General features: G+C 43.3%; 2 protein-coding genes across 2 annotated transcripts; both read left to right on the top strand.

The window, feature by feature from the left end:
• The first annotated feature begins 358 nt into the window (after positions 1–358).
• On the top strand, positions 359–12,848 carry LOC100842600 (meiosis-specific protein PAIR2). Its single transcript, XM_003578341.4, has 30 exons — positions 359–479; positions 562–618; positions 2,661–2,757; positions 2,850–2,918; positions 3,032–3,124; positions 3,240–3,363; positions 3,883–3,952; positions 4,025–4,066; positions 4,216–4,344; positions 4,429–4,536; positions 4,699–4,741; positions 4,812–4,850; positions 4,957–5,081; positions 5,223–5,235; positions 5,352–5,422; positions 5,498–5,602; positions 5,709–5,859; positions 6,374–6,462; positions 6,586–6,640; positions 6,733–6,893; positions 6,985–7,095; positions 7,234–7,257; positions 8,735–8,919; positions 9,154–9,280; positions 9,485–9,863; positions 9,949–10,007; positions 10,834–10,870; positions 11,021–11,388; positions 11,933–12,016; positions 12,362–12,848. Exons 1-29 carry the CDS (start codon positions 477–479, stop codon positions 11,978–11,980), a joined length of 2,982 nt encoding a protein of 993 aa, XP_003578389.3. The 5' UTR covers positions 359–476; the 3' UTR covers positions 11,981–12,016; positions 12,362–12,848.
• Positions 12,849–18,115: 5,267 nt separating this feature from the next.
• On the top strand, positions 18,116–23,870 carry LOC100842906 (squamosa promoter-binding-like protein 18). Its single transcript, XM_003578342.4, has 3 exons — positions 18,116–19,185; positions 22,030–22,160; positions 22,975–23,870. Exons 1-3 carry the CDS (start codon positions 18,731–18,733, stop codon positions 23,652–23,654), a joined length of 1,266 nt encoding a protein of 421 aa, XP_003578390.1. The 5' UTR covers positions 18,116–18,730; the 3' UTR covers positions 23,655–23,870.
• The last annotated feature ends 1,940 nt before the right edge of the window (positions 23,871–25,810 follow it).

The raw sequence follows: 25,810 nt of genomic DNA on the forward strand, positions 1-25,810 counted from the left end.
GTGCGGGGAAGACACAGGTTGGAAAGTAGGCAAAACCTACCATAATTTAGTGAAATGAAAAAAAATAGATGTGGTAATTTGTGCCATAATACTTAAATAAGATAAGTTTGTAGAAATTCAGTTAAATGAGATAGATAGATAGGGTAAAAAATGAAATTGGAGTATAAAAAAAATTCATTGGAGTACTTTTTATTTAAAACGGTGTCCATAATGAAATGAAAGCAAGTTTGAATTCAAAATGAAAAAGAGAGACCCGTCCCGTGGCTTCCTGTCCACGCCCCGGGGTGGACCACTGCCCCGCCCCCCTTCTCCCTTCTACAAGTACCCCCAGGATGCCCCGCGTCACCAGCTCACACTAGCGGGCTAGCGGCTAGGCCCCCCTCTCTCTGTCTCGCCACCAGTTCATCACCCTCGCTCGCCTCTCTCTCTCCCTCTCACCATCTTTCCTCTCTTTCACGCGCATCGTAAAGGGCAAAATGGTGAGTCCCCCCGCCCTTTCGTGTCGCAGTCTAGTGTATGCGCGTGTGTGCTAATCGGTGTACGTCCTTCCGGTCGATGCAGGTGATGGCTCAGAAGACGAAGGAGGCGGAGATCACGGAACAGGATTCGCTGCTGCTAGTAAGTTCCCTCGACCATCTCTCTGCATTCCGCGCGCTCGACCATGTCTTTGCATTCCGCGCGAACCGCGCCGATCGATCGATGTATGCTGTGATTTTTTTAGAAGCGCTGATCCTAGGTTTTGATTGCTCGGTTGGTCATAGCGCTTGCGCTGCGGGTGCTGGTTCGATTCGGGCTGGATTGGCATTGCTGGTCTCGGGTGGCGGATCGTTTAATATATTTTTTTAGTTTTTTGGCGGTGGATTTTGTTGCAGCGCCGAGGATCTCACCAATTTCGCGTGCGGTTTTGGTCGTGCAAGGACGACCAGCCATGGGTTTTGTGGGGGTTTCTGCTCCTGTGTTAATAATGGAGCCGTTCCGAAGCATCACTAGATTCCGTATCGTTCAAATCGAGTTAGTTCTTAGTTTTCTCCGCGAAACACATCCATCTCTCGGATGCTCTTGGTGTGCTAAAACGCACCGTTTCGCTATTTCCCGTGGATTTGATGGGTTTTCCTTCATGCTAATTGCTTCCTCGATTTCATTTGCTGATTTGAAGCATCGAATCAACTTTTGGGAGACTTTGCTAGTCGGCTGTCTCGATTTCGCAGGAAATTACCAAGGAAACCTGCCGTTGAACTGATCATGTTGCGTTGCGTTTCTACTTTTTTGCTTGTTTTATCGGAAAATCGTAGATTCGTACAGGCGTTAGCTTGTTTAGTAATTCCATCTCAATTTGGTTTGGTCGCTACAATCCGAATAATACTTCTGATGTTTGCGCTTAGATTCAACCGACTGAAAACGTTTTGCTATTTCCCGTGGATTCATCTGTTCGAAGTCGACCAAACTGGCTCTTACAAGTTTGTGACAGTTTTGATTTTGAAACGTTTTGTTACCATGTCTAAAAAAATTTAGTGCTTCGGATTTTCGTTGCACGTGTCACGTGTGGAATTAGTTTAGTCTTGTTTCCTACGGAGTATTTAATTCTGAAGTTGCTGGAGCAGCTGTTTTTTTAACCGTAACTCCATATGGCATTAAAAATGCTTTGTCTGACGTGGAACACAGAGTTACCTTAATGCTTTCGCCTATATCCAAGTTCGCTTGGAATCATTTGAGTTTAAATTCGTCTGTAATAATTCCTATGGTTCTAAGAGTACGATTTTCCCGTTGTTTATATGCTTCCAATGGAGCAGTAAACGTCTCTAAGTTTGAGGTTCTACTATTCGAACCAAGCGTGGTGTATTTTTGGGATCATAAAAACTTCTTCCGTAGTTTCTAATTGGTCGTTTTCTTGTGCTATGCCATACATTTTGAATCTATGTTTACCTCTAGGAAATTATTAGGTTAGTAGACTTCTCTTGGCATGTTTGGATACTAACCCACAAACTGTGGTCTCCTTCTTGTTGCATTGTACCAGTTTCTAGTAATTGGAGAGTGTTTTGACAAATACTTGCAGGATTGTTGGTTGATTACTCAGTTTCAATGTTTTGGCCTCTTTTCATTTGACAGATTTGATGATCATATCAATATATGATCCTATATCTTCAGGGGCATACTGCTTTTGATGCTTAATTGGTGCAATATATATACATGATCCATTGGTCCACTCTTATTGCTTATGCATGTGATTGAAGTTTCAACAGAAAAAAATAAACTGCTCCCTCCGGCTGGAATTGCGTCGAAATATTATATGTATCTAGACACTTTTTAAATATAGATACATCCATATCTGGGCAAATTTGAGACAAGTAATATGGATCGGAGGGAGTGGAGGGAGTATTATATTGCATGCACTATGTGTTCAGTATTGAAAGATGTAACATATATTTTATTTTATTTTATTGTGAACTTGCTTCTCTGTGAGGTTGTTTGTCAGTAATCCAATTTGTGTTGATTTGATAGGTTTTTCTATTGCTGAAGCATTGAGATATTTCTTTCATATCTACATGATATGGTGAAAGTCATAGCATAATTCTTATCCAAAAGAAAGTCATAGCATAATGCTAGGTTTAAGTTATTCATATAGCTATTTGGATAATATTGGGAACTTGTCGATCACACAGACTAGGAATTTGCTTCGGATTGCTATATACAACATCAGCTACATCAGAGGCCTATTCCCTGAGAAGTACTTCAATGATAAGTCTGTTCCGGCACTAGGTCAGGACCAAGCCCAGTATCTATATGCAAAATCTGTAGTCAATTTGAAATTTGTCTGCTCAAAGCCTCAAGCAACCTTTTATTTGTTACAGAGATGAAGATTAAGAAGCTGATGCCCATGGATGCTGAGTCTAGGAGGTTGATTGATTGGATGGAGAAAGGTGAAATGTGTCCTAGACAACTTGAGCTCATATATAAATTTACTGTTGAATGATATATGCTTACATGTGCTTTTCCTATTTGTTGATTGAGTTAACTTTGTCATAAAATTTAGGTGTCTATGATGCCTTACAAAAGAAATATCTTAAGACCCTTCTCTTCTGTATATGTGAGAAGGAGGAAGGCCCGATGATTGAGGAGTATGCCTGTGAGTACCACCATGTGGAATTTTGCTAACACGTATCATATTAAGTTAGAGACTGATATGGCTGATGGATCCTCTGTCCTACATTTGCTTATGATGTGACATAATTTTCATGCAGTCTCATTTAGCTACCCCAACTCAAATAGCGAGGAAGTTGCAATGAACCTGAGTCGCACAGGGAACAAGAAGAATAGTGCTACATTCAAGTCAAATGCATCAGAAGTCACTCCTGATCAGATGAGGTCCTATCCTGCTCATGCCTTTTGGATGCTATGATTGTGCTCCTTAGCATTACAGGCTGTGGATGGTGTTCTTCCATGTAGCTGTAATCTCCACACAAAAGTAATATTGCTTTGCAGACTTTTGATATTTCAAAGGTGACATCATAGAGGGAGGATGGAAAGGAGTTCAGTATTCTATTTTTCTCTACGTAAAGTGTGGTGAAAACTTTAGGTACATAGGTTTTACCGTTTTAGTAGCTGCTGAGCTGTTTGCAATTGTAACTTACTTTAGGTTCAATTTTCTGTCATAACTGGGTTGGGGTGGGGATACGTTGTTAATTTTCTCGTGAGACCTGCAGAAGTCCAGTACCGGCAGTACAAGATTTTTGAAGTTTCATTGTGATTCTGTCATATGTCCTGCAGATCAATTCATGAATTACTATTTGTTGACGTCGTTGATCCATGTGTGTATGTTATTGTCAATTGTAACCAATAAGTGGTAAACTGGTAATATCCTTACATGGCAAGGTTTCCTTTCAGGAGCTCTGCTTGTAAGATGATCAGAACGCTGGTTTCACTTATGAGGACCTTGGACCAAATGCCAGAGGAGGTAATTTTGTCATACTGTAATTTGGTTACAATAGATTGTGCTTAGCTGATACTATCGCTTGTTTGTATTCAGCGAACCATTCTAATGAAGCTGCTATACTACGATGATGCCACAGTGAGTGCCTTTTGTTCTAGTTATTTATTGAAACTTGCAGCTTCCATTGTAGATAAACTAATTCTTTTGCTCTGTACAAATAAGGGTTTGACATTTTTCGGTCATATACAACTTTCTTGGTGGACTTAAACATTTTATTATGTTGCCAGCCTGAGGATTACGAGCCTCCCTTTTTTAAGGGTTGTGCTGATAATGAAGCCATAAATATATGGAACAAGAACCCGTTGAAGATGGAAGTGGGGAATGTTAATAGCAAGCATCTTGTATTAGCTTTGAAGGTAGTGGCGATTACAGGCATTTGGCCAGATCCTTTCTTGTGGTATGTTTAGATTGAATTTCTCATGCTTTGTTTGTTTATGCAGGTTAAGAGTGTCCTTGACCCATGTGAAGCTAACATTGTTAACAGTGAAGATGACAACATGAGCTTGGGTAATGAGTCTGACCATGATGATGATTTTTCTGACACTGAGGTAACACATAACCAATCAGTTTCATTAGCATTATCTTAATTTGCTTTTGTTTATGGCCTTATGGTGCCTCCTTTTTTGCATGCAAATGTTCATGCTTATGCATATTTCGTTTTGTTTTTATCTAAAGTATATTTCCTGATATTAAATCCCTAATTATATCAGGTTCGCCCATCTGATGTGGATCGTTATGTTGTTGCTCCTATTGGTAACAATTATTCAGTGATGCTCTTAATTATATTTGAATATTTTCTGCGCTAATATACTTGCTAAAACAGATGGAAATGGCAAGGGTCAAAGTGGCACAATCTCAGAAGGTCAGTTTATTTAAGAGAGCTTTGTTTGCTTGTACATATATGCATTGTTTCCAGACAGAAACAGGCAATGTCAGTTTGTTTGTTCTCTGGCTTTATATGTTTGCAGATGATACTCAAGACGCTGCTCATGAGGAAGAGCTAACAGCTCAAGTAAGGGAATGGATATGCTCAAGAGACATTGGAACTGTTAATGCATCTGATGTTCTTTCTAATTTCCCTGACATATCAATGGTAATTCTCGTTATCATTTCCCTTTTTGCAATAATTATTATAAGTTCTAGTGGACCAGTGTACGTAAAACAGACCGTGCCTTGATACACTTTACGAGTTTTATTGCCTGCTTATAACAACTGCTTGTTGAATGTTTTGCAGGAAATGGTGGAAGGTAATGCAGGAAAAAGAGTTCCATGTGCTCATCAGATTGATCCTGTAAAATACAGGAATTTCTTGCTGCTCTCTCATTGAAGTCTTGAATTACTAGACTAACGATTCACTTTTCAGATATTATGGAGAGGCTACTTAGAGATGGTTTACTATCCAGGACAAACAAGGATGGTTATGCTGTTAACAAGGTCGAACTTAAGTAACATGATTGTTTACCATGTACTGTATTGTTCTTCACTAACATGATTATTTCATGATTTCAGATTACTGATCCCAAAACGCCGCATATAAAGAAAGAGGTCACCATGCAACATGTTTCACCAACAGAAGGAACCAAAAACAATAATAGAGATCTGATGTATATGAAGGTGAACTTTCCTTTGTACCCTTGATTTGTTTTTTTAGATGATGTACCATTGACTAAAAGACTTGTTAATGCATGCCATTTTCCCTAACCTGTTGTTGTTGCTACAGGCATTATATCACGCACTTCCAATGGATTATGTGACTATAGCCAAGCTTCAGGGCAAGCTAGATGGGGAAGCTAACCAGAACACTGTACGGAAATTAATTGACAAAATGGTGCAAGATGGATACATTAAGAATTCAAGCAACCGAAGATTAGGTAAATACTTGAACTTCTCTGTATGAAGTCTAAGACGCTCTTTTGGATTCCAGCCTCTATTTCTCTCTGTATGGTTCACATTTTATGTGTTTTTTGATAAATTTGGCCAGCTAGCTTGGCGATGAATAAACCAGCCTGTTAATTTCATTAAGATTTATGCATGTTGACACCTGAATCTTTTGAAGTACTGTTGAACAGCTACCTTGAAGGAGAACCATTTATTCATGAAAATGTTTTTTAGCTGTAATATTTGCTTGTTGATCCTTGGATAATATACATCAACTGGAATGCTTCATAAGCTGTTTGGATTCTTTGGAAACTGATGATTGTTATGATAACTGATCATGTCATTTTGCTGTCCCCAGTAGGAGTATATTTTAACCTATTTTAATAGTACTAGTGCTTGTCTTCTAAAATCGATGAGCTTGATTATGCTAGTATGCACCATCTGTGATCTGTGTTATGCAATTTACCATATTTGGTTTTTTATGAAATACATGTCACTCTGTTACAGGCAAAGCTGTCATTCACTCTGAAGCCACCAACAGAAAGCTCCTTGAGATAAAAAAGATACTGGAAGTTAATATAGGCGACGAACAAATGGTATACAATTTCTCCAATTGTGTCCTCTGATCATTGGCTGCAAGCTTTGTGCACTGCTTCTGGAGTAACTCTTTTGCCTTCCATGTATTCCTGATCGATGTCAAACTCTGCTACGTCATTCAGGCCATTGATACCAACACAGGGGCTGCTGAGTTTGATCGCAAAGACCACTTGACTGGTAAGTGGTAACACTACATCTCCATGTAGATTCGACAATTTGATTTTGTAGCAGTAACAACATGACATTACCCAACTCTTTTCTTTGCACAGACCATGAAATGAAAGACGGTTCGACAGTCGGCTGCTTCCACTCAGTCGGATCTGATCTTACCCGCACTCAGGAGCTGCCAGAGCAGCAGCAGAATGTGTCCATGCAAAGTGGGCAAGGCCCTTCAGCGACTGACAAGGGGACTCCCACTAGCATGCGTGAGGTATGACCGGAGCCTGATTAACAATTTTGCAGTATTGAGAATCATAGGAGCCACGGATGTAGAGTGATGAACTACGCTTCCTCTCTTGCAGCCGGCCACGTCCCTGGAGAGTGGAGTGCTCGGGCAGAGGATCAGAAAATCTTTGACTGGCAGGGACGATTCCCAGTTCACCCAGGAGAAGCGATCCAGGAAGACCAGCACGGTAAAAACTTAACGTTACTTCACTGTACCAAAAGCACGTTCCTTCACTGTACCAAAAGCACTAAATCCGTAAATCTCCCACATGTGACGTGTTTGTCTTGCATGAACGATAAGATCTAGTTTCTGTGAAATGTCGTAGGTGAAGGAGCCGATCCTCCAGTACGTCAAGCGCCAGAGGTCCCAAGTTCAAGTTCAGTGAGTTTTGGAATTGCAAGGAGCGGCAATGTAACTAAGCTCGTAGCTCCGGTGAAGAAACAGATACCCGTAGTCCAGTTCGTTCAGGTGCTTCAAGACTTGTGAAGATAGCGAGAGAGCACCGTCAACTGATGTAGATCCTCGCCCCTATAACTTTGACAGTAGCATCATACACATAATTTACACATTGGTTCGATCTTTGCCAGTTGCTTCACGCCATCGTTTGATGGATGCCTCTAACTTCCAGCGACGATCTATCGGCATTAGTTTTTCTGCTGTCTGGCCGGTAGTGGGTACTGTAGCTACTAGCTACTACTGTTCTGTGATCTGTACGCCGGCGGGCGATTGCTGCCTGCCGTATGACGGAAGTTTTCCGTGGGGACCGGGGGGCTACGCAGCTAGCCAGCGTTTTCTCTCGCTAGCCCCCTCCTGAGCAGTGGCATTGATGACCCGACACACAGTCACGCTGGATCTGTTGAACTAGTACACCTGTGCTAACCGCTTGAGTTTATGGCCGTGTTGAGTGAGCCATTGGTGCTGTTCGTTTCTTGTCGGCATCGGAGTCATTGACGCGGTGGTCACATCTTCTCCTGGAGCCGTGGGGTCTGGCGTCTGGTCGCTGTGCATCGAGCAGATCACCGATGGCGGTGCTAGAGCTACTCTGCGCGTCCGGGAAACAAGAGAGACGGAGTTCTTGTTGCTTTGCACCGGTGGTCTATTTTCTGTTATGTTCAAAGAATCAGATTGTGCTTGAAATCAGCGCAATGGTGAAATGTGTTGATTCCAGATAAATGTGATGACAACGCTCCGGCTTGCCTTCGTGCCAAAAAAATCGCCCCTATAGATTCAAAGTTTTAAAGAAAGGGAGATTTTATTTCATTAAATAGGGTTTATGTCTGGTGCCTCTCGTATGAAAGGATCACACCCAAGCCAACAAGAAGTAGGCTGGCCTAATCTAGCTGCATGAGCCGAATTATGACTAACCCTATTTCAAACGAATAGGTCTTGGCCTGAAATTTGGCCAAAAAGATTTGCGGTGAAACGCAGAGCCTATATCTTTGTTTTGATAGAACAATCAACGTGTGAGTCTTTTTGGTATCATCATGGTCAATACGGCAATTTATGCACCGTATACTTTAAGGAATTCCCAAAGAACAAAAATACTACTCCGTACTATACAACGTTTTCAAGAAATGAAACACAAATTTGATCTCTTTCTTTTTGAAAACTCGAACACAAATTCGAAGGGATACGGGACTACGGGAGAGTCACCACCGTTGGCCGCCGCACCACCCCCAAATCTTCCCGCACCCACCCTGGAATCTCGAGTTCGAACGCCGAAGCCCAAAACCCGGCCCGCAATGCCGCCGAAGCGGGCGAACCCGCCAGGCACCGCCGCCGGCGGATTCGAGTACTGTGAGCTGTGCCGCCGCAACCACGACCAGGGCCGGCGCCACCGCTACTTTCACGCCCACCGCGCCGCCCTCGCCTCCGTGCTCTCCGGCTTCCGCTGCAAGCTCTCCGACCTCCGCCGAGCCCTCCTCCGCCCCACCGTCCCTCCCCAGCGCTCTCGCCTCTGGTGCCCCTTCTGCTCCGCCGACCTCATCGACGTCGACAGCCGCTTCGCTTGGTAGCCTCTACCCACTTCTCGTAGCTGTTCCCATACATCTAGAGTTTTGATTTAGACATGCTTGTTCTAGCTACAACAGTTTGGATGACCCAATAGAACATATGATGGAACACTAGGTCACTAGTGGTACATTAGGGTCATGGTATTGGTGGAATCATACTTAGCGTTTTGGAATACTGTAGACAGACACAGCGCGTTTATGTGAAAAAAATAAGCCTATTTTTTCTATTGCAGTAGCAATGCAATTTACCATCTTGCAAGCGAGGAGCATCTGAAGGGCACCAAGGATTTCCTGCGGAAGCACGGGGGCGGGATGGATCAGGTGGATTCGTTGAGGATTACAGAGGACGAGATTGCAAAGGTGATGTGCTATCTTTTATGTGCTTGCATTTTCCCTTTTAAGAATTACATGTTGTACTTAAATTTATAGCCCTAGTTATTCCAAAAGGTCTATTTAGAATTTAGGTTTCAACATTGGAAGCGAAGTAGATTAAGTCGTGCCCTGGATGCGCGATGCTGTTTATCATTTCTACTTTATTGATTTGTTATGTTTTTGCAATTTCAGTGGGAAAAGGGCTGTGAGTCCTCAAGCATGGAAGCACGAAAATTGACTCAGGGGCTGATTGGACCATCTCTGGGGCCGCCGAAAGATATCCAAAATGAATCTACCTCTCAAATTTTGGATAATTTTGCAGAAACTGATGTCCCATCTTTTAGTAACATTGCATCCTGTGTTGTTATGCCTTTACAAAGTCCTACCAATGGGGCCTATCACCCCACTAGTACAGCGTGTTATGGATCTTCCGCTTCTGAAAGTGTAGTGTGTTCTGCTCCATTTGGGACTTCCGGACTGCCTGTCAAACCCTGGGGATTCATCGCAACACATGGACATCAGGGAATGCCGAGTACAAACATGTTTCATAGAGCTGATGCACAAACGGAAGGTAATCCAAGGTGTTCAATTTCCTGCAAGATCCTGCATTATTGTGCTGTTTGGTTGATACTTGGCTTATTGTCTTTCCTTGACAGGTGCTCAATCTACTATCCTCAGAAATGGCCCGAACCCATCGGTTTCTTCTTCTGTACATGTAAGTATGTAACCTGTACGCGCACGCATGTGCTTGTGAAAAGCACACATTTATTCTGTAAAAAGATTGTAAGCAGTCTTATGTGTCTTATTCATCATTAGCAGTTATTCCCTAAGAAATTTGAAGCACTGATAACAACAAAGAAATATGCACTTAGTTGATGTTGTTCGTATTAGTAGGTTGGATCATTTGGGTATCTTGAATTTAAACAGTACGAAGGCTGAATGAGGGAAGTTGTCATACAAACTCGGGAAGTTAAACCATACTATCTTTAGTAACTAATATGATTTTTGGTGTAGTCGTGCTTGTAGGTTTTAGCTTGCAGTTATTTTTCTTCGACCAGTTCCTGATCTACTTGTGGTTAATTAGTTGCATGAGTAATTTATCTTGCTATGGTATTGGAGTACATCAGACATGTCACATGTGCTATTGAATTCATGTTCTGATCTGTCACCCACCTCAACTCGTAACCTTCCACTGTTCCTCCATGCCTGAAAACATGTGCTTAACTTCCTTTTAGTAACATAATTACAATGCTGTTATATGCTACGAAATCCTGCAATATCAATTTCAAAACTAAATGGAAAAAATTTCTCTTTTCTTGTAGTAGAAGGGTTCTGTTCTTGGTTTAAGAAGATAATCTTTCCTAAAAAAGAAGTAAAACTGCACAGATTTTTTTTTACCGTTCATATGTAATGATTTTTTTGTTTATTATTATTGTTTATACATATACATCACTGTCATGTACTCATGTGCATGGTTGGCCTTTGGTTTAGTTTTCATTTTGTGAAGCACTTAATTTTTCATGAAATGGTTTCCCTTGCAGGTCAAACAGAGCCACTCTGGAGGGAATTTCAATCAGGGTATTGAACACTGCTCTTTATGTAGTATATATATTTCCCGTGCACTAACCTGAGTGTGAAAAGGCTGCAGTGTTAGCAAATAAAGAGATATTTTTTCAATTCCTTCTCGATCCTTGTGTGAAATTTTACATAACATTGTGTGTTATGAAGGCCTGAAAGCAAATGTGCATACTGGTGCTCCTCCTCCTTGGTTAGAAGCTAGTGAGCATGAACCAAGGAACATGTCACTCGCCAGCTATGCTCTTCCATCTTCTGGGAAAGGAAAATCGAGAAAACTTAACCCAAAGCGTGTTGGTGCTGCATGGGCAGAGAGAAGAAGAGCTGAAATGGAATTGGAAAAGCAAGGCAAACTTGTTCCGGACACGTCTGATTCAAATTGGCTCCCTAATTTTGGTAGTGTCTGGCAATCTGGCTCAAGAAAGGAATCCAGGAAAGAGTTTGAACAAAATCATAAGCTTCACGAGAAGAACAATCCTGAGTTATCCCCTGAGATAAAACCGTATATCAGCAAAAGGATGGTAAATATGATTCCTCACTTTTGTATGTTCTTAGTCACTTCAGCCTTCCTAAATGTTTACTTTGGTTATTGTGTTAGCAATTAATTTCCGACTTCTTGTGCTATTCTTTAGTCCATTTTCTTCCTACGCCCTTTAGATTACAACATCAATTTTCCTCTTACCAGCTTAAGTGTTGGGTAAAAAACTAATTATCTCCTTGATACTTGGGAGTATGGAAATTTCTCCTAAACTGCTCTAATTGCTTGTTAATTGTTTGATTTCTCCTGATTCCTGACAGAAGCAGCATATGTGCCATAACTGCACAAATTCATCCATGTTACCTATGTTGTTTATTGAGGCTTATGCAATTTTGTATGCTAGAAGGAAACAGAGTACTGAGACATTAGTACTATAGTCTTAGACACTTAATGGAGAAATCAGGATGGACTCTAGAGAATTCTTGTTCTTTTTGTATTTGTTGTTATTCTTATGTACTTCTCTTTATTCTGTGTATTCAGACAATGCATTCGGACAGTTATCTCATATGCTTGTTGTCCTGTTGCAGCGTGTAGGCTCTAATAAAGATGGACAACCTGACAGCACTGTAGAATAGTGAGGAGCTGTACACTGTCTTGCCAGATGCTTTATGGTATGAATCTTACTAAATTTAGGAAAGGATTATTTAGAACTTTTGACTTGTATGTCCAAGAATAAGAAATTACGTGCAATTATTGAAAGACGCTAAAAATTATGTTTGGAAACTGGATTCCGTTAGCAGATGAACTCTCCTGTCTTCACTCAACACATTATTTAGTTCCTAAAAAACTGTAGTTCATGTTTTCGGGTAACAGAAATCAATCAGAGATGCTACAATAACGTCTGTACATACAATTCAATGTGAAATTGGGTACATGTAGATGGCCCAGCTCAGTTTTCTCAGATGCAATAGAACAGCAAACTGTTTCTGACTTTTGGTACTGTATGGCGTCTGCAGATTGTGGTCACGGTTTTCTGTACAACTTCTGCTACGGTACAGCGGGTTGCCTTTTCTGTCTAACACTCTGGATCGCGGCGGATGGCGGGAAGGTGGATGTTTTAGGCACGTGGCTGAAGAGACCGTCTGCAGGGTTAACAGCATGTGCAATGCCGAGCCAAGCAACCCCAGTAAAGAAAAGGCGGGATTCATTCTAAGATGAGTTGTCTCGTAAAGCCTTTGCAGAATGTTGTTGGTCCCGCAGCGTTCATGCTCAGTGTGCATCTGCTCCTGGTGATAACAGAGGGAGCCTGTGTGATATGGTCCTAGCTACAATGTTGACTTTGTAGTTTCAATTTGGCTGCTGATTTGTACCTCATGGATTAGCTTTTCTGATGTCATGTAAAGAAACCGATCCAATTAATTAACTAGCATTGCTGTTCAGAGACTGCGACTGGCCTTCCGATATTTGACAGAATGATGGGAAATAATCCAAACGTGAAGAATCGCTGACACCTGTGCCTGCGGTAAACCGTCGTGTATTACCAGATGCGTCAAGTCATGTAACCTTGCTGTTAAGGTACTCCAAATCTCAGGGAAGACTACTTATTGTCGGCGAAGCGAGTGATTAGGCATTCTTTGTCTGTTTGCGTGTTTCTGTTTCTGGCGCCAGCTTGCAGCCCCTCCCTAGCGCCCAATGTGGACCTAGGTCCTAGGACATGCTGCAGAAAATGGATTAGTGGCACAGAAGAGGTGCAGGAAAAATAAGAGAAACAATTATTGAACATGGCCAAGATCCAACCTCTAACAAAACCAGACTTTCTGCGCATTTTCGCTAAAAGACACCGTCCGTACCAAATCGAGAACGTACACGCGTCATGCGTCCACTTGGAACACGAGAATTCCAGGCGAATTCCGCTTTAAAAAAAATAAAAACCCGTACGTTTTCAGCGTTTTCCAGGCGAACTCTGCTTTCAAAAACACACGGCGAGATGGGCAAAATCGCCAACGAAGCAAGCAGGCAGACGCGGCCCTCGGATTTACGGGCAACCAACCCAACCAGCACCACCACCAGTAGATCCTCAGTTGATAACCCTCCTGAAACCCCATCGGAGGGACCGGACCCCCGTCGTTTTCTTCGAAAGCACGGGAACAGTGAAAACCCCTGTCGTTCTCGGCCGCCCCGCGGGAGTCTCCGTTTTCCGTTTTCCAAGCGCGCATGTGCGCCGATGGCGACGGAGCGAGGACCCCCCGTCCCCGTCCCCTTCCCGCCCGCTGTTCCGGCCGCCTCGCGTCGCTGGGCTTCCTTCCTAACACGATGGGCACTGCAGACAGCGGCGGACGGGCCGCCAAGTCGCCGGCCACGTGGCAGACGACGGCGACGAGCCGCTGACAGGTGCGCCCGACGAACGCGGTGGTTCGATTCGGGGAAGATACGAGACGCGTGCGCGTGTGGGTTAGGAACCACCGCGGTTCGTTTTCGCGGGTGATACTACGACGGAACGTGGTGGGCTACAGTAAACACATTTAACTGCTGCTGCTGTCTTCTTCTCTCTGTCTCTTTCTTCTTCTAGAAGGGAAAGCAGCCGTAAGCCATTGGAGCCGGTTTGCGGTAATCTTGGATGCCGGGAAAAAAATTGTGGTGATCCATATATCCCCGGCATCTACCTCTCTCTGTCTCTGCTACTACTAGGCTAGGGTAGGGCTTGCTCGTTTTACGTGGTCCTGTCGAAGCGAACACCAATGTCCAATGAGCAACATTAAAGATGGGAAGCCGTGTGTCTCCTGACATGCACAGTGGGAGGGAAGCAATCCAGCTGCATGCTGCCTGCCTCGGCGTCTCATCGCGCACACATGTTCGCCGTGTCACCGCAGGCACGTGGTTCCGTTTTCGTTTTCATACTCACGGCTCACGCACACTCTGTCTCTGCTGTTATGTAATTCGTCCCCACGGATGTAAAAATCTCTTCCTAATCATTTTAACTGTAAAAAAACACTAGTTATCATCTTAACTGTAAACGAACTAGCAACCGTCAAAAAACTACTTCCTCCGTCCAACAACTAAACATGTGTATAGATGCATTCAAATTTAACCAAAATTAAGACATCTTTTGTTGGACGGAGGGAGCAGTTATTATTTAATAGATTCGTAAGGATAACTTAAAATGCTGATTTAGTAATTTTTGTGGCTGATGTAAAAACTACTTATCACAAAAGGTCCCTAAAAAATTAACATCACAAAAGGTAATAATGGTGCCATGCAAGGGACGAAAAAAAAATGGCAAGCCGGGTAAGGGTAAGATGAATGCTAGACAAAGACATATAATAAGCACTTCGTTCTTGTGGCACCAAGTTCCACTCCATCGGCTCGCTGTTGCAACTGCTGCAAAAAATATACTCGTAAACAGTGAGATCTGCTTGCCAAGTTAAGTAAACAGTACTACCAAACAACAAAGGTGACGCTACGCTAGCTTTATATTTTCTCAACTAGAAAGGGAGAAGTAACTTTTAGCAAGAGATCGTACTTTGCTGGTACTAATACTACTATTCGAGAGCTACATGTGTTGTAGCAGCAGCGAAGTAAGCACGACACCCACGGCTTAGACACCAACCGCGGCGAGGCACATAAATATTGTACATTTCCATTTCTTGCAGGTTTTGGCCGATGGCTGCATTGGCTGGGCCACTCCATGCATTGTCCTGTCATCTAACATAATTTATATATATGCCATCGATTAATTAGCACCTCTCTCTTGCAAGTTTTTATTCCTTCCAAATGCAAACCGAGTTTTGAGTTAAAAAACTTACAAGTTTTTAGAACATCACACCTCCAACATATGTTATTTTTAAAAGAACTTCTAAACATAATTTCTGTGAAGAGTTTGCACAGTTTGTACCAGTGGTTTTCACCTAATATTTTACCTAGATACACAGCTAAATACATTGTTGTTTGTATCCTGTCATCAAGAGACCAAACGATCTTTTCAATGTCTAAAAAAAGGAAAATTGGATAAATGGCTTGGCTCAATTAAGTTCTTTTAGTTTCTGCACGTTAAATTGTGTCTCCTTGGATTCTCCTGGAGCTTTACGGCAGTGACGGTACTTGCCTTCTTGAAAAGTGACGGCAACTTCACTCGTACGAGCTAGTGCGGCTTGGCTGTTTCTTCAGGTATGCGCGCATCGGCAGCTTCGATCAGAGGCCAAAACTTATGAACTGTTCTTGATCGTCTTTTATTGCAAAGGCATATACACATTCGTTCACGGATGCTATGAAATGAGGCAGTATATTAACTGTGTGGTCTCCGGCCATGCACATCCATGCAAAATGTGCCAAAGTTCCAAACAAGGGAGCGATCATTCGGAAGCCACTGCCGGTAAGACCTGTGTAAAAGTATAACAAGCCAGATAGTGGGTATCATTATTTATTTTTCAAGAAAAAAAAGTGTTTTTCGTCATTGGACTATCACGGAAGTCTAGTTTTGATTTCTCAACTACAAAGTTAGGAAAACTTAATCTCCCAACTAACAATAAGTACAGTTTTTACTCGCTGCCTCAACTTAAGCGATTTTCATGGTTGGTGTGCCAGTTTTTTTTGTTACACTTTTTTGTAGCTTTTCCGAGTTGAACCTAGTTCAACCTCTTGACAATAAATAGGACACTATGTTGTTTAAAAAAATAGTTGTTGAGCCAGATTCACACTGAAAACTTTTTAAAGTCGCAAAATATTGACCGTTGACCATGCCATGTCATCTTCCCAGTCAGCTTAACATTTAGAACAACGCAGTTAAAATGAGAAAGATGAGGGAATAAAGAGGTTTTTGTTTAATAAAATCTAATTTGACCATCACACTGTGCTCGAGCAAGTGAGAGGGTGAGGTTTTCTAGTTCACTAGCACTAGCAGTAGACCAGGGCGCTGCATTGCAACGGATTAAAAGATGATTTTGTACGTCTATTTGTACCAAATTAAATCACCATTAAGTCGTTTTTATCTCACACATTTATGTCAAACTCCGCCCCATGCGTTGCAACGGAAATCACCATTAAGTCGTTTTTATCTCACACATTTATGTCAGACTCAAATATGTGGCAGAAAAAAAGACGGACCGCCGCCACCAATTGACGTCTTTATAAGAGTAAAGTTTTGAAGTGGTATTGGTCAATATTTTCCCAGGTGATAAGTTTTTTGTCAAAATTTAAACCAGTTAAGTTTAGGAGTAAGAAGTAAACAATGACAATTTAGCTGTGAATATAGTAGCCAATTTCATTCGTATAATTATAGTTCAACCTGTGATCTGAAATTACAGTATAATTATATGGTCCTGTATCAATATGACGCCGCTACCCTCCTCCCCCAGCCAACCAATCATTCCACCCCAAATTGTGTTTTGCAAGATTAAAGACTCCAAGTCCAAGGTGGCCTATCATGGATGGTAGTGCAATCTTTCACCTATCGTGGTAGTGCAATCTTTCACCTATCATCTCACATCCCAATTTAATTTTTCCCTTTCTAGAGCTCCTTATCCCCTACACTCCTCAACAAGTCAAGAACACCTAAAAAGAGCAAACAAACAAGCAAAACCAGCCCATGCATATCATGTCATATTGTCATTGGCAGCCAAGAGATCAGGTTCCTAGAGTCTCCCTGACAATCAAGTATCCAAATATCCAAATACTACGTAGTACACCTTTTTCCTTTGTGTACAAAATGACCTAACTCTCTGAAAAAAATTCTTCTGGGGAACCAAACTCTCGAGTTTGTGAACTTGATTGATGCAAGCGGTGCCTCTCATGTGGCGACAATGAGTAAACTAATGGTAATACAAAAATAATCAAGAATGTACTTGTGATGGAGAATTGGACAGAGCAGGCTGCTGCTTTGCTTTCCTCAGTTCAAACGGATCAGGGACCCGGAGAGTGGCAGTTGGAACATATCTTGGGTTGGGGTAGCGAGATTAAAGGAGTATAGTATTAAACTAGTGTGTGCAAGTGCAAGTTTGCTCAGAGATATTTTGATGGAGTCAGAGTTGTGTGGTCTAGACATACCAGAATTAAATATAGACATACATTATTAGTTTAGGAGCCTTGTGAACAAAGATGACACGTACCTCAGAAAGCGAACTTGCAAAGTACAGGAGTGAGGTAAGCAAAAATAACAACAAGGCCATGGAACCCCCCAAAACCAACAGAACCGGATGTCTCTTTGTATGTTAATTTGCAATCACAAATTCGTCATGCTAACCTCAGTCAGTCACAAACTCACAATCCATGTATGAACACGCCATCAGATTTGTCAAGGGGAAAATAGCCTTGCCTTGGAAACTATCCTAATCCCATAGGCTGTCTGTCTAGGGTATGGAACCCATATGCCTCGCTGACACGGGCATCCTTATCATGTGACCATTTGTCATCGAGACATGAAGTCTCATATGGTTGTCAAATTTCATACTCCCTCCGTTTCAAAATAGAGTGACGTGAATTTGTCATTCAAGTCATTTATTTTGATACGGAAAAGTATCAAATTCCACCTAAACCCACAGGTTTTGTTCAAACAAAGCCAGTATCTTAGGTAAGCTGCTCTCAAACCAACAGAGTATTTTTCGTTTTATCCACGCTTTGCAAAGGCCTAGTGAGAGAGGTGCCAAGCAAAGAAAAGCGTCCTACTGCCTCCAAGCCCCAAACCAAACAGCCCCAATAATTGCAGCACAAGCCCTCCATGCTGGTGTTAAAAGATGAACATGGCACTGAGCCTGTGGGGCCCTTCCCCATTTATTGTTCCTCCTTTAGAATCCCTGTGAGGGATTGATGAAGATGAGTGGCTTCTAGCCAGCAACCAATGAAACAAAATTGCAAAAAAAAAAGAGATTGTTATTTTGAGCTCTATTATTTTTTTACACCTCAATTCCTATGGCCCTTCTCCTCCTCCTCCCCTACTATAGGGCCTCCTGCCCACTAGCTCCATGGCTGTCCGTCCTCCATCGCGCACACCTGCACTTGCCTCTGCAAGCAAGTACTGACTGCTACTCCCCAGTCCCTTGGCATTTTTGTTGTGTTGCCTGTCTCTCTCTGAGCCTCTGTGTGAGTGCGTGCTCTTGCTGCTGCCCATTCCCAGTCCCTTCTTCACCAGCTCGCTCGCTCTCTCTCATCCCTATCAGGATAAGCTGCCCCTCCTCTCCCGCTCTAGCTCCCTGCCGATCTGGTGCAATTGCTCGCGCTTCGATTTGTTGGCGTCTGGGATTGGGGGCGAGCTGTGGTCACCATGCAATGATTCTTGGTTGCTAGCTACTTGCCGCCCTCGTCGCGGCATGCCTGTGGAGTGACAGGGACCGGAGAAAGAGAACAAACCGGCAAGCAGTGACCTGACCGGGAGGGAAAGAGAGAGAGATAGCTCCATGGATTGGGATCTCAAGATGCCGGTTTCCTGGGACCTGGCCGAGCTGGAGCACGACGCCGTGCCCGCCATGGCCGCGCCCGCCGCGGTGGCCGCGCCGGGCATTGCTGCCGCGGCGCCGCGCGGGCCGGAGTGCTCGGTCGACCTCAAGCTCGGCGGGCTGGGGGACTTCGGCGCGGCGGCCGACGCGATGAAGGAGACCTCGGCGGCGAAGGCCCCGGCGGTGCCGTCGGCGTCGGCGGCGGCGGTGGTGCCGTCGGCTAGCCCGCTGAAGCGGCCGCGCCCGGGCGGCGGCGGCGGGGGCCAGTGCCCGTCGTGCGCGGTGGACGGCTGCAAGGCCGACCTGAGCAAGTGCCGCGACTACCACCGGCGGCACAAGGTCTGCGAGGCGCACTCCAAGACCCCGGTGGTCGTCGTGGCCGGCCGCGAGATGCGCTTCTGCCAGCAGTGCAGCAGGTAATAAATACATCCACACGGCCAAACAGCAAAATTCTAATTCTGCAGTTCTGTTCCATATCACTGGTCAATTTTCCAACCATACTGCGCAATTCAGCCCAATTCGCTTTTAAGTTCTGCGCGACCGCAGTCGCATCGATTTGATTGCGATTTGCGGAAAGACCATTTGCTCCAATTGTTGCAGTGGGAAAAAATAGGACTGATTGGCTTCAGTCATTTTCCTTTTACTGCAGGTTATTCCCTTTGTTAAAAGTGAGTATAGGCCAGACTAGTTCTTTCCTTGGCCCTATGGTCCTGGTTTTTCCCTTTCTCTTGGCTCAATTGTTCTTAGTCCAAGCAGAGCTCAGCAGGGTGAGAATGAGATGAGCATATGTCTTCATGTCTTGTATCAAGAATACTCGGCTTTACCTTTTTCTGGCACTAACTTTTCAGCCTTTTCATATGGATGTACCCCCAAGATTTTACTTTAGCAACATGTATACCTGAATCATAACCCTCTTCTTTTTCTACTTTTGCACTTGTAACTTTCTAACCCATCGGTGTGAATTATTACCAGTGAAAAGTGACAGATGCACTCCATGTGCCAAAGATCAGGTGGAGCAGTCCTTTTTATTTAGCTGCTACATGTTCAAACTTTCCCCTGGATAGCCTTCTTTCGGGTTTTTCTTTTCTTTGGTTTGAAATTGAAGAATGGACTAGAATTTTTGTATCTTGTAAACATTGTGAAGAAATTGTTCTTGATTCGGCAAATAAAAGTGCTTATGTGCCAGACTGTAGAATCCCCCCCGACAGCTGAGATTTTGGAGGAAATAGGGAGTAGATAAGTTAACCTGTCTAACTTATGGTTAACCATATGAATTTTAAGATCAACCCATTGTTTTCCCCTTGAGGGGATATGTACCCGGAATGGTAAGGCCTATCTCTGACATGATTGCCATAATGGTCTTCCCTTGCTGAGTTGGTAATCAGATCTATACGAATTCAAACACTTTTCTTGTCGATTCTTGAGTGCGGCAGTATTTGTTGTGTGGGACTGTTCATTCTTAAAGATGTTGCTGAACACCTGACCTGCTTTATTTATTTTTTGGCAGAAACTGGCCTACCACATCTGCCTTCATTGCTTCGTGTTATTAGCCTTGTTTTTCATATGAGATGCTGGGACCTAGAAAACCATTATTTGAAACACCATTTTTTAATACGATCTGCATAATGCATTTTTGCGTAGCCTGTTACCTTGGACTCTTAGTAACCGATCCGAAAGCCCAACAAGTTTTACTTTTCTTCAGTTAGCTGAACTATTAAGTAATTTGCAATTAAGGTTGGCGCACAACAAAATTTACATTTAACTTTCAAAATCTGACTCGTGTCTTTTTTTAAAGACTCCGCGAGGACCTTGTTGTTCAATTATTGAACTGAAAGAAAATAGTTGTTCTTGGTATGTTCATTCCTTTCTAGCAGTACTATTCATTTATTTTTTCCTCTTGGATTCTTAACTCATAAAGAGGTTGTAATGAATAATATCTGGCTATATGCATCCTGTATGCAGAGGCCGGGGTAACATTTTCTAAAAAAGAAGAAACATGTTCATTTTATCATCTGAACTCGTCTTAAATCCTATGTTACTAATTTACATCTGATTGATGTTTTGTTATAATTTTTATATAGATCTTCTGCTATAATTCTACTCCACTAAAAAAGTGAGATATATTTGTCAGATATATGGGAATTCGTACCCTCTGAGCAAAGTCGTGCTCGTGCCTCCAATTTGACATGCTTTTGCTATATATTTAATCTAGGAATTTCATATCGCAGTAGCACTGGAGAAGCTGAGATCTTATAGGTTTAACTCTAGTTCAGTTGAGTTGGTGTCTTTCGTATTGTTGAGCTCTGATCAATTAACTCTCCATCGTGTGCTTAAAGTTCAAACAATACAAATATTATCCATCAATCATTTGCTCTCATTCTCCAAATTTTATATTCGCGGGGGCACATTTCCAATGATTGCTCACCAAGTGGAGCAAAATTTGGATCATCATACTGCTTGGCAGACTTTATCGGTGTTCCAGCAGCTGGTGCCATACTGCCATATACCTGTTGGAACCTATACTGTGGTCCAAATGCCCAACAGGAGTTGCACTAATTTTCTGTGCTTTACAGGACCAGTATAAAACTTTTATGTAGTGAAGCCCCATGCACTGAAATTGTTAACTGACGCATTGAAATCTGAGTGGTCCAGCTGTGTACTATATTTCCTCAGGGAATCTGTGTGGTATTTTAATAATGATCAAATAAATATTTGGATCATTCTGTTTGGCTGAGTAGCATGTTAGTCCTTTGTACTAGCTTTTAATTATTCACGTGCCTTAGTGCTAAGCTCGTACCATTGTTAAGGAAATAATTCATCAAAAGGTTGTGTGTTTTCATGCAAATTCTCTCTGATCTCATATGCCATACTACAGTCTTGAAATCTTGATCTATATGCTCCATGATATCAGGCTGTTATGTACTTATCTGTGTTTTGAGCGTGACAAGCAAGAGTTATATATTTCTTATGTCAAGGTGCAATGTTCAATAGCCAACGGTCTTCAAGTGTGCTCTGATGTTCTGTGTCTCTTCTTGCTACATATGTTTACTATGCCATTGACAGTGCTAGTATTCCATTAAAGATCGTCGATTAGTACACATTGAGAAACGCGCAGCTCTTCATACATGTTTGTATTTTTTTTCCGAATGGAAGCTTATATTGATCTCAACCGTATTTTTTTCCGTATATGTTTGTATTGCAGCTCTTTTTTTCACTTCATTGTTTGTGTTTCTTATCATGATTTTTTTTTGTTTCTTTAGGTTTCACTTGCTTGCGGAGTTTGATGAGGCTAAGCGTAGCTGTAGAAAGCGCCTTGATGGGCACAACCGACGCCGCAGGAAGCCTCAGGTAGAAAGCATGAGTTCTGGGAGCTTTATGACAAGCCAACAAGGTATTATTCTTTTTTCACTACCTTTTTTTGTCAGCCTGCCAGTTTTTACTTGCTGCAGCTCAAACATACAAACTACGTAGTGATCCCTCTTGCTAGAATTGGAAATTTACGTGATAGAGTACATTAATGCTAACGCAAACAATCACAAAATGCTCTTGTCACCAGTAGTTGTTCATAAAATCTACTCCCTCCGTTTCATAATCTTGTCGAAATCTTACATGTATCTAGACACTTTTTAGGAATTGATACATCCATTTTTAGGCAAATTTGAGACAAGAATTATGGAACGGAGGGAGTATCTGTAAAACTAAGGTTTTGTAACCTAGTCAATACATAGCTACATATTTTCTCCTATGCACTATGTAACTGATAATAAGCTTTACCTGTATTTTACATGGATTTAGAGTTGTTTTTCCTCTGTATCTAATTCTGTGTGTCCACACAAGGCACCGACAACCAATGGCTGTATATACCTTCCTAATACTCCATCTAGTAGTATCTAATTTGTTGCATACTGACGATGTTGAGTAACATGGTGTTTTATTCACTAATATTATCAAAGAATCATATTTGAAGATGAAATGTATGGGGTACTCTTCTTTTTGTAAACATATGAGCTCAACGCAATCTGAATATTCAAACCAGCTGAACGATTGCTCTATGATGCATTTTCTATCTTTTGCACGGTTAGGTTTGATTAGTACTCCCTCCGTCCCATAAAAATTGGCACGGAGTTCAAATCCGTGCCAATCTTTGTGGGACGGAGGGAGTAGTATCATGCTTGTTTCATGACGGACATTATTTCCAAATGCAGGGACGAGGTTCGCGTCATTTCCTGTTCCAAGGCCAGAGCCAAGTTGGTCTGGGATGATCAAATCCGAGGACAGCAGTCCATACTACACCCATCAGGTCCTCAACAACAACAACAGGCCACATTTCGCCGGCTCCACGTCGACGTACTCCAAAGAAGGCCGGCGCTTCCCCTTCCTCCACGAAGGAGACCAAATGAGTTTCAGCACAGGCGTCGAGATCCCCGTGTGCCAGCCTCTCCTGAAGTCCGTCGTCGCTCCGCCGCCGCCCGAGAGCAGCAGCAGCAACAACAACAAGATGTTCTCCGACGGACAGCTGACTCACGCGCTCGACTCCGATTGTGCTCTCTCTCTTCTGTCATCCCCGGGCAACTCCTCCAGCGTCGACGTCAGCCGGATGGTCCGTCCAACGGAGCATATACCCCCCGTGTCCCAGCACCTCGTCCCCAACCTGCAGTTCGCGAGCTCCTCCTGGTTCGCCTGCTCCCAGGCCTCCAGCGGCGGTGGAGTCTCTGCCGCCGCAGGGTTCGCCTTCCCCAGCATGGATAGCACGCAGCTCAACACCGCCGGCCTGGTCCCGAACTCCAACGACCACGAGATGAACTGCCACGGGATCTTCCATGTGGGTGCCGAGGGCTCCTCGGACGGGACGTCGCCTCCACTCCCTTTCTCATGGCAGCAGTAGTCTTCAGTAAACATCGGAGAAGCTGTTCTTGGGTTGTTTGATTAGTAGCTAAGCTGTGCCCTTTTAGTGATCAGGTGTTATCTTCTTTCTGTGTTTATTCCCACCCTTTTTTTTCTCATGTTTATCTGTCTTGACTTCTTCTCTAAGCATCAGAGTGAATAACTTTGCATGATTCAGAAGCAAAGCTCTTTCAAATATGCTTCTGAATTGCATGTCTCTCTTCATGGATGTGGCGTGGGTGCTCAACTATTTGAGTCCCGGATCTCGTGCTTGCAACGAGCATCCTCGAGCAAAGTAGTTCTCTCGTTAATCTCGTGCAGAAACGCAGCATGGTTACGTAAATTCTTCTCGGTCAGGTTTTCTTATCACCTCTGGGCAGTCTGAACTCTGAAGTGTTGAGCCGTTGACAGACCCCACGAAGCCTTGAAGCGGCCGTCGTCGTCCCTGCACACCTCTTCTACTGTCGCAGCAGGCCAGCAGCTGTGGCCCAGCTCCTATTCTCCCGTTTCGCGACAGAGAGATAAACACAGCTTCCCCGAGTCAATTGGAAACCTAGAATTGCAACCTGTGCCCAGTTTAATCCTCACCAACCAAAGCCAAGTGTCAACAACAGCATTCGCAAATTTTGCAAACATCCGAGGACTCCATACAACTTCTCTTTTCCTTTTTCTATTTTTGCAACAAGACTCCAAGCAGAAACACGATTTTTTTTCTTTAAGCGATCCCATGACTATATTCTACCAGAACTGGGGCGATGCCTCGGCCAATCAGGCCCAGAATTGAGGCGGGCCACTTTGGTCGGACTGTATATTTAGCCTTGGCGGGCCGGATAAAGTTACTACTAGTATTGAATATATATTCTTTTCTTTCTCCAGAATCTGACTTCCTCGTTTTCATCATAGAAGGCCGGTTAGGTTTCAACAAGACTTTCACCAAGAATTATTCCACGAAGATGTGACTTATATGATATAAAACCAAAATTATCAGTAAGTAATTTTGAAGTAATATAGTGATACCAATTTCATGTCACAACAACGATACGTTAACAAAATAATTCTTGGAAAAAAAAATTCTTAATAAAATCTAATATGACTTTAAAAGAAGCAGTTTCGTTGTAATTTGTGTGTTCTAGACGAAGGCGTCATGACGGTGGAGGCTTCGACTCACGGATTAAAAGGTATCCCGGTTCTATCCTCGTCCTGATGTGGCATCTACTTCATTGAACTTGTGTATCTCACGTGTCATAATTTCGTGATTTTGTCCATCTTCTTCTTTGGTTCGGTAAGAATTCAACGGCTCGACAACAACACTTGCGAAGCGTCCGCGTGTTCAACGATCTCAAGTTCTCACAGAAAAAGGTTGGTAGCTCACGACGCAATTAAAGTTGGCTTGAAAAGTCATCATCGTAACTTTCGCTTTATCCAGCATTTCCTTATCGTTTTAGTTTTTTGATCAATTGTATTCAGTTTGTCGAATCAATAAAATCTTTTCTAAAAGAAAAAACTGCCAGGGCGTACGCAGACGCGTGCTACACGTCCTCGCGGGCACACGGGATCAGCTGACACCTTTTTCGTGTTGGTTGAAATAACTCTGGCTGATCGATCGTTTGATTGATGGCAAAGGCAACAGAACAAGCGAAAGCGACGAAAGTGACGCGCCAGCTGCCCACCACCACCACACCTTTGCCAGCACCGGCGCGGACGGGACGCGATCACAGATTAAACCCCGCGTACATCTCGTCGCATCGCTACGCTGCAGTCTGCTGCACGCTCTCGTGTGTACCTTCCGGGCAATCCGAAGCCACCGCCCCCACACCTCTCTCGGCCTAGCTCTCTCTGCGCATCGATCCATCGATGGGTCGATGGGATTATAGTCCAAGGTAAGGTCACACCACGATACTACATAGTACCACGCGATGCGGTGCGTGCCTGCCCTGCCCGGCCCGGCCCGGCGGCCGACACGTACGTACCTCCGTGGTGGGGCGGTGTACCGCGCTCGCGCGAGCCACGAAGAAGCGCAAATGTTTTTTTTTGTTGAGCACGCGCGCTTCTTCGCTGCCGTCCGGCCGGACCGTTGGTCTCGACCGCGACCGAGGCGTGTGCATGCATGCATGGCTGTGCGACCACACATTCTTGCATGCGCCGGTGTAGCGTAGG

The sequence above is a fragment of the Brachypodium distachyon genome, chromosome 4 (genome assembly GCF_000005505.3).
Source record: "Brachypodium distachyon strain Bd21 chromosome 4, Brachypodium_distachyon_v3.0, whole genome shotgun sequence".
NCBI classification, from domain to species: Eukaryota; Viridiplantae; Streptophyta; class Magnoliopsida; order Poales; family Poaceae; genus Brachypodium; species Brachypodium distachyon.